Source organism: Ovis canadensis, chromosome 7 (genome assembly GCF_042477335.2).
Source record: "Ovis canadensis isolate MfBH-ARS-UI-01 breed Bighorn chromosome 7, ARS-UI_OviCan_v2, whole genome shotgun sequence".
Classification (NCBI taxonomy): domain Eukaryota; kingdom Metazoa; phylum Chordata; class Mammalia; order Artiodactyla; family Bovidae; genus Ovis; species Ovis canadensis.
This window is the reverse complement of record NC_091251.1, coordinates 82172741-82187007: the sequence shown is the minus strand read 5'-3', so window position 1 is coordinate 82187007 and position 14267 is coordinate 82172741. Positions and strand designations below refer to the sequence as shown.

The 14267-nt window shown below is 42.7% G+C and overlaps 1 protein-coding gene across 1 annotated transcript in view; it reads left to right on the top strand.

Annotated features, from left to right (window-relative positions):
* CCDC175 (coiled-coil domain containing 175) overlaps positions 1-14267 on the top strand; it is a 78490-nt gene that overhangs the window by 5011 nt on the left and 59212 nt on the right. Inside the window, exons 4-5 of the mRNA XM_069597518.1 lie at positions 2696-2831; positions 6380-6608. Of these exons, the coding sequence (XP_069453619.1) occupies positions 2696-2831; positions 6380-6608 (365 nt within the window). The remainder of the gene's footprint in view (positions 1-2695; positions 2832-6379; positions 6609-14267) is intronic.

The following is a 14267-nucleotide window of genomic DNA, read 5'->3' as shown; positions in this document are numbered from 1 at the left end:
AAAAAAAAGATTTTTAAAGTAGCTGTTCCAGTTATCCATTTATTGCCTTGCAGCTCCGAATCTACCTTCATAAGAGAGTTGGGTCCTGTAAGTTTCTCCCTTTGCCAGCAGGCCCAGTGTTAAGCTTTGTTAGTACAGGGCACTGGAGGGACACTGGAGGAAGAGGGGGTTCTCTCCGTGTTCCGGTGTGCTCAGCTTGGCCAGCTTTTGCAGTGCAGGTAACTTCTCCCAGCAGCGTGCAGCAGCCCTCAGAGCCCGGAAGCTCCCACCCATAGGCCTTGGGCAGATTCCTGGTGGATTGCTACCAGTGCAGCACCTCCCTGTGAAGCTTCTCTGGCACTGTTTGCAGTGAGTTCTGAAGTATAGCAATTCCCTGTGGACAGGTCTCCCCAGTGCCCCCAGAAGCCATATTTCTAGTAAGTTCTGCCAACCCAGCATTTCATGAAGCTCTTTGCCATCCAATGATCCACAGCCCTCTTCAGTGGGGTTTGGATCTTGGGACTGGAGGTGCTGTTTCCTAGAAGGCGCTCTATCTCAGCCTTCGGGGTAGTGCTGCTCCTTGTGCTGGGTATTGCTGAATTCTTTAGAGTCCTCTGTGCATGCTGTGCTAAATTGCTTCAGTCGTGTCTGACTCTTTGCGACCCCATGGACTGTAGCCCACTTGGCTACCCTGTCCATGGGATTCTCCAGGCAAGAATACTGGAGTGGGTTGCCATGCCCTGCTCCAGGAGGTCTTTCTGATCCAGGGATCGAACCTACACTCTACATTGGCAGATGGGTTCTTTACCACTAGCACCACCTTACGTTCTTACTATTCATTCTCTCATTACTCTAATTCTCTGAAATGAAGTGAAAGTCACTCAGTTGTGTCCTACTCTTTGCGACCCCATGGACTGTAGTCTATGGAATTCTCCAGGCCAGAATGCTGGAGTGGGTAGCCTTTCCCTTCTCCAGGGGATCTTCCCAACCCAGGGATCAAACCCAGGTCTCCTGGATTGCAGGCAGATTCTTTACCAACTGAGCTAATTCTCTGATATAGTTAATAATTTCCTGCTGTTAAAACTTCCTTATTCAATGTGAGATTTCTATCTCCCAATTAGACTCTGAAAGATATAGTCAGTTATAAAACAGTATGCTCAGTTAGTTGACAGGGAAAATCCAGCAAACTCCTACATGCAGATAAAAAATAAAACTTAGAAGAATCTGTGCTCAAGACAGAATTAAGAATGTTTCTGTTTTATTTTCTTTGGTTTCTTTTTTCTTTTTTTTTTTACTTTCCAGTTACTTTTATAAGCAAGACAAATATTTTAGAAGGGAAAAGAAATACTGTGCTAGTTTATAAGTTCTTTGATACACATAAAATACTTAACCAAATAAATTTAATTGGCCTTGTATTATAAAGCTTTTCAACTCAAAGTATGGTCCTTGGATCAGTAGCATCAACCTCACCTGGGAGCTTGTTACAAAATGCAGAGTCTCTAGGTCTTCCTCAGACCTACTATATCAAATTCTATATTTCAACAATACCCCCCAGGTGATACATATGCATATTCAAGACATAAAGTTTGAGAAGCCCTGCTACAATGGGCAATTTAACCTATGGGCAATTTAACCAATGGGCAATTTATAACCTATGAAAGAAATAATTTAGTTCTCTCAGGGGAGCTACCAGTTTCCAGGGAATTTGTTGCATAGAAATGGATAGCCCAATACTCATTTTTAAACAACAGTTCAAAAATTCATGTATTTTCACCATTTATCTCTCAAGCACAGAGGTGATCCTTTGAAATCTTCTGTGATTTAAGCCTTATGTGATTACACAGATATGTTATTTATCAATGGATAATTTAGTTTTTTAACACACTGGCTTCCCCAGAAAGCAGAGCCGAAAGCAGTGGCTTTTGCACTATTATTTATTTATTTTAAATTTCAATACTCTATTTATTTGGCTGCTCCAGGTCTTAGTTGTGGCACTCAGGATCTTCAATCTTCATTGCAGCATTGAGAATCTTTTTTACTTTCTACATGCGGGATCTAGTTCCCTGACCATGATGGAACTCAGGCCCCCTGCATTAGGAGCATGGAGTCTTAGCCACTAGACCACCAGGGAAGTCCCTGCACTATTATTTTATTAGGACATACAGTCCAGGTGGATGAGAGTGGGATAAGGAACCAAAGCAGGAAGAAGGGAGAGCTAATATGGAGGCAGTATGATGCTGACTACTGGTGACAGCAACTAGTTAAGTATGAGAATATGCCCCCAGGACACAGTGGTACCCCCTTCTCGGGAACATCCAGGCAGTCCACTGGTGCATGCTTGCCACATCTCCCAAATTTTGCGTTACACGTACATGGGGGGTGTGAGTATCTGAAGATGTCCCATAGTAGAGGTGACAGGGAAGTCCTAGATAGCCGAGAAGTGGATAGGACAGGCAGGAATCAGGAGCTGTCAGATTGCACCAGTCTAAAGTTGTGCAGAGCTCATAGAAAGCTGGTCACTGACCATAGCAGCAGCTGAAATTAGGGATATAATTGATAGGTGAGATTGAGAGGGTCCGAAGGGGTGAGGGAGAGGTTTCTGATCCAGAACATACTTAGAAGAATATTTCAAAGAAACACATACTTGAAAGGTCAGTATCTACAATTATGCAGTTTCTGGAATAAATGAGTAACATTTCTTCCACTTACTTTTAAGAATGTGTCAGGGATGCTCGCAGAGTGAATCTTGTTGAGATAACTGAACTACACACAAAAATTACAAAGATAAATGATGAAATGGAGTTTCTGAAGAAGAAAATACTCCATCTGCAAACAGATAATACAGCTCTAGGGTAGGTATTTTTGTTTGTTTGTTTGAAGGAGTCAGGGTCTGGGGATAAAGTGGGAAATTTTTCCTAAGGGATTTGTCCTCTGGTCTGATCTTCCCTGTAGCTCAGTTGATAAAAGAATCTGCTTGCAAGGCAGGAGACTTGGATTCATTTCCTGGATCAGGAGGAAACAGCAACCCACTCTAGTATTCTTGCCTTGGAAAATCAAAGAGGCTGGCAGGCTGGAGTCCATGGGGTCACACAGAATCGGACATGAATTATTGACTGAACCACCTCTGAACTGGTGCAGGGCAAGTTAAGAGGCGGAGATAACTTGTAGAAGATGACTGGGCTGATAAGGGATGTGTGATAGCTTCAGAGAGCTGGGAAGAGAGCAGAAAATCTTCTACCACCATAGCCAGGAGACTGTAGGATTTCAGAAGGAATTCAGCTTCCCACAGCAACTACACACAACTTACTGTGTGTAAGTCACACACTACCTCGCACCCACCTCCAAAGGTAGAAACACAGTGACTTTCATTTCATTTTTAGGAAAAGTAAGTTTACAAACCTCAAACGCCAAAGCAAGAAATCTTGCTGGGTATTGTGTTGCAAGTATAATATCAAACCAGGTATACTGTAGCTAGATTAGTTCTTTAAAGACATTCAGGTATAGTCTACTGGAGGGCTGAGGATATGCTTAGTCCTAGATATTTATTACCTGCAATTAAATGGAAGCTGACACCTGTTAGTTTCGTTTGTTTACTCTTCAGCTGTGTTATTAGCACTTCCCCCTCTGTGGGCTTCATCTTTTCCATCTGTAAAATGGAGATTACAAAGCTCCATGAAGGAAAAGATATTCTGAAAGAAAAAACAATAAAATCCAGAAGAATATCTCAGCTCTATGAGTAAATTTGCAGGAGCCATGTATAAATGTCAGACTTCCTGTTTGTGAGAGTGAAAAATACTAAAAGAGCCCTCATTATAGTGAAAAAATCTTCTTGGGAAAGTAGAATATTCAGAAGGTTGCTTTGGTGCAAAAGATATCAAAGCATCAGGAATTAGGCGGGAGCTCAAGGCCCAGGGACAGTTTTCTCAGAACACCTGTTTTGGAAGATGCTCCATGAAAAAGAAAGGGCATGACCACAAGTCTGAGAAGGACTGCAGACACTAACCCCTCTTGGAGATATACAGTGCACATTTATGCATGGTGCATGCTAGCCACAATCACCGGAAACCACAGACTATCAATTTCTAAACTACTAACAAGGAAGCGAATGCCCAGGCTGGAATACTCATATCAATTGGCCAGCACCGTCACACCCCTATGGACCAATGACTCTCAAACTTGAGTGTACATTAGCATCACCTGGAGTGCTGGTTAAAACACAAATTACTGGGACCTCCGCTGCAGATTTCTGATTCAGTAGGTCTAGGGAATGAGGGCAAGAATTTCCATTTTTAACAAGTTCCTAGATGCTGCTGCTGGTCCTGACCACATTTTGAGAATCACTGCCCTAGAGAAATCTTCATGGAAAGCCAATTACAAGTGAACATAACGTGGGTTGCCTGATGAGCCAGCATCACCAAGCTACAGTCAATTATTTCATCCATTTTGGGAAGAAAGAGGTACATCAAGGTGCCTGCACTCTCTGACAGGCTGGCCCTTCCCTGGACAATCCTCAAAACCTGGGCACATGCAAGCTCTTCAGGGGCGGGGGAAGGGGATTTCCTTAGGTCCTGAGAATTTGGGAGACCAACCCATCTCAATATACCTAGTCAGGTGTATTGATTTGATATGTTTTGCTTTGCTTCCTTAAGGCTACTCAATCCTTAGTTTGCTTCATTCTTAGCAGGCTTCCTCTACTAAGCCTACAAAATACCCATTATTTGACACCATCTAGCCTGGGATTCTTTCAGTTGCCTTTCTGTGGTGGAGTTAACTTCTGGAAAATAAACTTACCAACAACCTGTTTCCATTTTCCTGAGCCTTTGCACACAATCCCCCTGAACTGAAGAGTTTAGCTTTGGAGATTAGAAGAAAGTCTTTACATTGCAGGAGATTTGAAAAAGGGAAAATAGAGAAATGGCATCACTGTTCTTCCCCCAAATCTTTGATTGTCATTCCTGAGGCAGATGTTTCTCACAATCTTAGCGTCTTCTTCAGGTGGGAGTGACCAGCAATGAATATGTAAGGTTAACCTCTCCTCTTAAACTCATTTGGCTATGGCTATGAGAAGATAGGGCTTCCCAGGTGACTCAGTGGTAAAGAATTCGTCTGAGATGCAGAAGACACAAGAGACGCCACGGGTTCAATCCTTGGGTCAGGAAGATCCCCTGGAGGAGGGCATGGCAACCCACTCCAGTGTTCTTGCCTTGGAGAATCCCATGGACAGAGGAGCCTGGCAGGCTACAGTCCATAGGGTCACACAGAGTCGGACACGACTGAAGCGACCGAGTACACACAAATGTGAGGAGTTAAGAGAGTTTAAATAAGATTTTAAGCTCCCTCTGAACCGTGAAGACAGACTCAGATCCCTCTTCCCTAATTCCCGTCCTTAGAGGGGGATTAGGTTTCTCCTGGACGTTCTATGCAGGACAATGGCATCAGAAGGTGACTGGAAGAGTGGTGGGATGTTTATCTATCTTTGGCTTAACTATGTATCTCACGATGATAAGGTAGTTACGGCAAAGTTACATATCAAACCTTTTGTCCAGTGAGATTCCACTTGCCTGTTCAAAAGGGTTTTTGAATCATACTCCAGTACTTTGGCCACCTCATGTGAAGAGTTGACTCATTGGAAAAGACTCTGATGCTGGGAGGGATTGGGAGCAGGAGGAGAAGGGGACGACCAAGGATGAGATGGCTGGATGGCATCACGGACTCGATGGACGTGAGTCTGAGTGAACTCTGGGAGTTGATGATAGACAGGGAGGCCTGGCGTGCTGTGATTCATGGGGTCACAAAGAGTCGGACATAACTGAGCGATTGAACTGAACTGAACTGAACTGAAGCTGTAAACCAAAATATCCCATAGTAACTACCTGGTATATGAAGATGGCTGGGGTGAGGCAGGACCTGAAGACACTTTGGCGGTGATAAACAGTTGCAAGATGGATACTGTGTTTCCTTCTGTCCTTTATCTCAACCAAGTTTGCTGCTTCTGCTGATGCTGCTAAGTCACTTCAGTCGTGTCTGACTCTGTGCGACCCCATAGATGGCAGCCCACCAGGCTCCCCCATCCCTAGGATTCTCCAGGCAAGAACACTGGAGTAGGTTGCCATTTCCTTCTCCAATGCATGGAAGTGAAAAGTGAAAGTGAAGTCGCTCAGTGGTGTCAGACTCTTAGCGACCCCATGGACTGTAGCCCACCAGACTCCCCCATCCATGGGATTTTCCAGGCAAGAGTACTGGAGTGGGGTGGCATTAAGTTTAGGCCATTACAAATATAACTCTAAAATAAATGTCCCTTAAGTTTCCCTCTCTATGGTGGTTCACCTCATTAAACAGACTTTAAATTTCCCTCTGGAAAAAGCCATTCTTTTTGTCAAGAAGGATTCTTTTTCTCTAGTGAAAGGCAAGAGGAGTTAGTGAAACTTTATGGAAAGATTGTCCTGTCACTCAACCAAGCAATGAAAGAAAGAGCCTCTATCACTATTTACATCAATGAGACTTATACCAAAATTAACTCGGAGAAGAAAGAACTCGAATTGCAAAAAACATATATTCGAGAAATAGAGGAGCAAATAGAAAGAGAAAGAGCAGAATATTTGAAGAAAAAAGAAAAATTGAATCAAGAGGTAAGTGGTATTATTCTTTTAAAAAATAGAGAATTGTACAGAATTGAAGCAGGATATGAGAAATAATGTATTTGCTCTTGACGATAGCAAGCGTTCCCATGGTACCTTCTGCAGGAATAGAGCAGAGGCTCCAGGACACTGGAGCCCATGGGGGAGATGTTTGATTTGTACCACCATCTCAGTTCATGGGAAAGAACACGAGTGATAATGATGGCAACACTTGGGTGCCCCCTTGCTCATATGCAGCCCTATAGGAAGTAGGAATTTGGTTCTGTGTCATTTGGCTGTCTTTGACAGTTCTGAGGTCCTGTTTCTGTGGATAGGATCAGTGAGTTCAGCTCTGCTGGAACTGATGCCAAAACCTGGCCTCTATGCGCTGTCACTGGATTGAATCTTGGAAACAGAGTTTTGGGTGAAGTAGAAAAGAGCAGCTTTATTGCTTTGCCAACAAAAGGTAACCACAGTGGGCTAATATCCTCAAAATTATGTATCCTAAGCCACTGAGGGGGGAGTCTTATAGTCAAAGGAAGGATTACAGACAAGGATCAGGGTGCACATGGGGGTCTGCATTCCTTCAATCCAGAGGTCATCTGACCTGGCATCAGGTGATCTTGTGATGGCTTCTATGATTCTCAAGGTTATTGAACTGTGACCTTCTCTCTGAAAGGAAAAATGCTTCAACAAGTAGTTAATTAACATCTTTACTTGATGAGGACTCCAGTTCTGTGTAAGAGCTCAAAGATATTGTTATGTTTATCCCTTGAGGAGGAATCCCATCCTTGCCTCAAGGCTGCACTATTGTTTCCTGACTGCTCCTCCCTTGTTGCTGCATCTCCTCCCTTCCTTGATACAGCAACCCTTTGAACTGCCCTTTGGAACCCAGGGAAGGTCATGGAAGCTGCTGAGTTGAGTTCAGTTCAGTTCAGTTGCTCAGTCATGTCCGACTCTTTGTGACCCCTTGGACTGCAGCATGCCAGGCCTCCCTGTCCGTCACCAACTCCCGGAGTTTACTCAAACTCATGTCGATTGAGCCAGTGATGCCATCCAACCATCTCATCCCCTGTCCTTCCCTTTTCCTCCCACCTTTGATCTTTCTCAGCATCAAGGTCTTTTCAAATAAGTCAGTTCTTCACATCAGGTGGCCAAAATATTGGAGTTTCAGCTTCAGCATCAGTCCTTCCAATGAATGTTCAGGACAGAGTTTCTTTAGGATGGACTGGATAGATCTCTTTACAGTCTAAGGGACTCTCAAGAGTCTTCTCCAATACCACAGTCCAAAAGCATCAATTCTTCATTGCTCAGCTTTCTTTATAGTCCAACTCTCATATCCGTACATGACTACTGGAAAAACCATAGCTTTGACTAGATGGACCTTTGTTGGCAAAGTAATGTCTCTGCTTTTTAATATGCTGTCTAGGTTGGTCATAACTTTCCTTCCAAGGAGTAAGTGTCTTTTAATTTCATGGCTGCAGTCACCATCTGCAGTGATATTGGAGCCAAAAAAAATAAAGTCTCTCACTGTTTCCACTGTTTCACCATCTATTTCCCATGAAGTGGTGGGACTGGATGCCATGATCTTAGATTTCTGAATGTTGAGTCTTAAGCCAACTTTTTCACTCTCCTCTTTCACTTTCATCAAGAGGCTCTTTAGTTCTTCTTCACTTTCTTCCATGAGGATGGTGGCATCTGCGTATCTGAGGTTATTGACATTTCTCACTGCAATCTTGAGTCCCGCTTGTGCTTCATCCAGCCCAGTGTTTCTCATGATGTACTCTGCATATAAGTTAAACAAGCAGGGTGACAATATACAGCCTTGACGCACTCATTTCCCAATCTGGAACCAGCCCCTTGTTCCATATTTGGTTCTGTCAGGCGAGTGTATGCGCCTCGCTTCTTTGTCTCATCACAATGATTTGGAGCAAGGGACATTAAAGCCCTCGGCGCATCACAGCTCTCAGGTTTTGAACAAACTATGTCATAGCTCTTAGACAAATCAGTGTTACAGCTCTATTTTATTTAGAAGATAGCAGGAGAATCAATTCTCAAAGAGAAGAGAGTGGAGGAGCATGCCAGCGGGCACAGGGGTGGAGGTTGGGGCTGTGGTGGAGAGAGACAGAGAGAGAGAGAGAAAGCACTTGGGCTCCTCCTTTTATGTTTTTTTCCTCCCCCTGGACCTACCCTATGCAAATTGGGCTTAGCCAGGAGTGCTGTTTGTTCTTCCTGAGGTCTTCACTCCAGCCCTCAGACCTTCCTTTGACCTTCCTTTGTTCTGTTTTCCCAGGCTTTTCCCTTCCTTGTCTTTTAGCCACCGCCATTTTGGACCCCTTTTCTCTATTCGAACTACCTAACAGTTCTAACTGTTGCTTCTTGACCTGCATACAGATTTCTCAGGAGGCAGGTCAGGTGGCCTGGTATTCTCATCTCTTTAAGAATTTTCCACGGTTTATTGTGATCCACACAGTCAAAGGCCTTTGGCATAGCCAATAAAGAAGAAATAGATGTTTTTCTAGAACTCTCTTATGAGAGTTCTGTGATCCAACAGACATTGGATCAGTATGAAAAGGCAAAAAGATAGGACACTGAAAGATGAACTCCCCAGGTCCATAGGTGCCAAATGTGCTACTGGAAATCAGTGGAGAAATAACTCCAGAAAGAATGAAGAGATGAAGCCAAAGCAAAAAAATACCCAGTTGTGGATGTGACTGGTGATAGAAGTAAAGCCTGATGCTGTAAAGAACAATATTGCATAGGAACCTGGAATGTTAGGTCTGTGAATACAAAATAAAGACACAACCTAGAAGCTGTGAGTTATATTTTATTTGAGGACTTTACTGGAGAATGCAGGCTGGAAAGGTGGCCTCTCAAATAGTTCTGAGGAAGTGTCCCAAAGAGGTAATAGAGGAGCCAGGATATATAGAGCTGAGAAAAACCACATAGTCCAAATTGAAACATTATTGCTAATCACACACAAAAAACAGATATCTCATGTTAATGATTTTAGTGCTTTTCTCTATATGGGAAGATGCAAGAGTATGGGCTCATTGAAATAATTCCTTTTGGAACAGGAGGGAAATGATAGGGCACAACTTTTGAAAGAATGACATAGCCCAAGGACACAACATAAACAGATTAGAGTCAAATGGATCCAAGATGGCAGACAAGTTAACTGTGACTAGACCTTGATCCTCAAGCAAGCTAAATGACACACCAGAGGTGTCATGACAGTTGCAAGCCTCTATCAAAAGACCAAGGAGTGGATGGTGGCCCAATTCCTGGAAATCTCCACACCTTCCCCCAAATAGTTAGAATAATCCTCCCACTTATTAGCATATGAAATTACCCAGTCCATAAAAACTAACCACATCTCATTTCACAGCCTCACTCACCCTCTCCCATGGCCTACACTCTGTCTGGGGAGTGTGCTTCTCTCTGAATCTAAATAAATCCATTTCTTGCCTCTTTGTCTCTCATTGAATTCTTTCTGTGATGAGACATCAGGAACCTGAGCTTCATTAGGTCTTGAAACCTAGTACCTTTCATTTAGGCTGGGCTCAAGTCCCAGCCATGTGGATTAGCATCCCAATCTGAGGTAAACAGTTTCACTTTGTTATGAATCTTAACTCAAGGGCCAGTATCTTGTTTCACTCCATCCTGAATTCCCTCAGGACACACCATCCAGGCTTAGGCTGCACAGTAGCTGATACTTGACTGTGAGCAACATTCATTGTTTACTGAAATGGCAGGCCACATGTTTTTTGTGCACAGCCCCAAAGCTGGTATTTTGAGACCAGCAATATTATGAGGCTCAGCAGAGATAACTACTGCCTCCTGACTTGTTAAGAATTCATCCTTAGAATGGCTTCTGATCGGTTCCTCTTTGTTCTTCTTCAGGTTGCCCCAGGAAAAGCAGGTTTATCTCCATTTTAGGTGTTCCCAGCAGCAACCTTCTTTTCCTCCATGTAGTGAGGGTCCAGCCCAGGATGACAATTGCTGTTGAGCCCCTGGTGCTTCCCTCTCCATCATGAGAATATTTATAGTTATGAACTGGCATAACTGGAATGCAGAAAATGAGACCTGGGCTTGCAACCTGCTATGTTAAATACACATATACATGTATATGTATAAAGAAAGAAAAAAACATTTATTATATTGCATTTCTTGTGTCTTAATTAAAATTTAGTGGAATACAGTCTCTCAGTGATCAAGATTTTGATGCACAAAAGAAAAATATCACTTCCTGGAAAAGAAGTGAACCTCTGGGACAGACTGCCAAGTGAACATCCTTGGTTTTGATAAAGAAAGAATTCAAGAGTGAGCCAAAATAAAGCGAAAGCAAGTTTATTTATAGACACACATATTCCACAAGCAGAATTTGGGCCTGTCTTAGAAAGTAGGAGCGGCCTCAGGATATGGAGGTTCTTATGGTTTGGGTAATTTCATATAACTGGTGAGAGAAATACTCTGTTTTGGGTAGTCAAGTCAGTCAGTTCAGTAGCTCAGTCATGTCTGACTCTTTGTGACCCCATTGACTGCAGCATGCCAGGCCTCCCTGTCCATCACCAATTCTCAAGGTTTACTCAAACTCATGTCCATCGAGTTGGTGATGCCATGCAACCATCTCATCCTCTGTTGTCCACTTCTCCTCCCACCTTCAATCTTTCCCAGCATCAGGGTCTTTTCAAATGAGTCAGCTCTTCACATCAGGTAGCCAATAAGTATTGGAGTTTCAGCTTCAGCATCAGTACTTCCAATGAATATTCAGAACAGAGTTCTTTTAGGATGGACTGGTTGGATCTCTTTACAGTCCAAGGGACTCTCAAGAGTCTTCTCCAATACCACAGTCCAAAAGCATCAATTCATGAGAGCTCAGCTTTCTTTGTAGTCCAACTCTCATATCCGTACATGATTACTGGAAAAACCATAGCTTTGACTAGATGGACCTTTGTTGGCAAAGTAATGTCTCTGCTTTTTAATATGCTGTCTAGGTTGGTCATAACTTTCCTTCCAAGGAGTAAGCGTCTTTTAATGTCATGGCTACAGTCACCATCTGAAGTGATTTTGGAGCCCCCAAAAATAAAGTCTCTCACTGTTTCCACTGTTTCACCATCTATTTCCCATGAAGTGATGGGACCGGATGCCATGATCTTCGTTTTCTGAATGTTGAGCTTTAAGCCAATTTTTTCACTCTCCTCTTTCACTTTCATCAAGAGGCTCTTTAGTTCTTCTTCGCTTTCTTCCATGAGGGTGGTGGCATCTGCATATCTGAGGTTATTGATCTTTCTCCCGGCAATCTTGATTCCCGCTTGTGCTTCCTCCAGCCCAGCGTTTCTCATGATGTACTCTGCATATAAGTTAAATAAGCAGGGTGACAATATACAGCCTTGACATACCCTTTTCCTATTTGGAACCAGTCTGTTGTTCCTTGTCTAGTTCTGACTCTTGCTTCCTGACGTGCATACAGATTTCTCAAGAGACAGGTCAGGTGGTCTGGTATTTTCATCTCTTTAAGAATTTTCCACAGTTTATTGTGATCCACACAGTCAAAGGCTTTGGCATAGTCAATAAAGCAGAAATAGATGTTTTTCTGGAACTCTCTTGCTTTTTTGATGATCCAATGGATGTTGTCAATTTGATCTCTGTTTCCTCTGCCTTTTCTAAATCCACCTTGAACATCTGGAAATTCAGAGTTTACATACTGTTGAAACCTGCCTTGGAGAGTTTTCAGCATTACTTTACTAGCGTGTGAGATGAGTGCAATTGTATGCTACTTTGAGAATTCTTTGGTGTTGCCTTTCTTTGGGATTGGAATGAAAACTAACCTTTTTTCCAGTCCTGTGGCCATTGCTGAGTTTTCCAAATTCGCTGGCATATTGAGTGCAGCACTTTCACAGCATCATCTTTTAGAATTTGAAACAATTCAACTGAAATTCCATCACCTCCACTAGTTTTGTTCATAGTGATGCTTACTAAGACCCACTTGACTTTGCATTCCAGAGTGTCTGGCTCTAGGTGAGTGATCATACCATCGTGATTATCTGGGTCATGAAGATCTTTTTTGTATGGTTCTTCTGTGTATTCTTGCCACCTCTTTTTAATATCTTCTGCTTCTGTTAGGTCCATACCATTTCTGTCCTTTATTGTGCCCATCTTTGCATGAAATGTTCCCTTTGTATCTCTGATTTTCTTGAAGAGATCTCTAGTCTTTCCATTCTGTTGTTTTCCTCTATTGTTTGCGTTGATCCTTGAGGAAGTCTTTCTTACCTCTCCTTTCTGTTCTTTGGAACTCTGCATTCAAATGGGTATATCCTTCCTTTTCTCCTTTGCCTTTCACTTCTCTTCATTTCTCAGCCTCCTCAGACAACCATTTTGTCTTTTGCGTTTCTTTTTCTTGGGGATGGTCTTGATCATTGCCTCCTGTACAATGTCATGAACCTCCATCCACTGTTCTTCTGGTACTCTGTTTATCAGATCTAATCCCTTGAATCTATTTGTTACCTCCACTGTATAATTGTAAGTGATTTGATTTAGGTCATACCTGAAAATGGTCTAGTGGTTTTCCCTACTTTCTTCAATATAAGTCTGAACTTGGCAATAAGGAGTTCATGATCTGAGCCACAGTCAGCTCCCCATCTTGTTTTTTCTGACTGTATAGAGTGTCTCCATCTTTGGCTGCAAATAATATAATCAACCTGATTTCAGTACTGACCGTCTGGTGATGTCCACGTGTAGAGTTTTCTCTTGCATTGTTGAAAGAAGGTGTTTGCTATGACCAATGCATTCTCTTGACAAAACTCTTTTAGCCTTTGACCTGATTCATTCTGTACTCCAAGGCCAAGTTTGCCTTGTTACTCCAGGTATTTCTTGACTTCCTACTTTTGCATTCCAGTCCCCTATAATGAAAAGAACATCTTTTTGGGGTGTTAGTTCTAGAAGGTCATGTAGGTCTTCATAGAACCATTCAGCTTCAGCTTCTTCAGCATTACTGGTCAGGGCATAGACTTGGATTACTGTGATATTGATTGGTTTGCCTTGGAAATAAACAGAAATCATTCTGTCGTTTTTGAGACTGCATCCAAGTACTGCATTTCAGACTCTTGTTGAATATGATGGCTACTCCATTTCTTCTAAGGGATTCTTGCCTACAATAGTAGATATAATGGTCATCTTAGTGAAATTCACCCATTCCAGTGCATTTTAGTTTGCTGATTCCTAAAATGTCAATGTTCACTCTTGCCATCTCCTGTTTGACCACTTCCAATTTGCCTTGATTCATGGAGCTAACATTACAAGTTCCTATGCAATATTGCTCTTTACAGCATCGGACTTTACTTCTATCACCAGTCACATCCACAACTGGGTGGTGTTGTTGCTTTGGCTCTGTCTCTTCATTATTTCTGGGTTCATTTCTCCACTGTTCTCCAGTAGCACATTGGGCACCTACCAACCTGGGTAGTTCATCTTTCAGTGTCCTATCTTTTTGCCTTTTCATACTGTTCATGGGATTCTCAAGGCAAGAATACTGAAGTGGTTTGCCATTCCCTTCTCCAGTGAACCACATTTTGTCAGAACTCTTCACTGTGACCTGTCTGTCTTGGGTGGCCCTACACGGCATGGCTCCTAGTTTCACTGAGTTAGACAAGGCTGTGGTCCATGTGATCA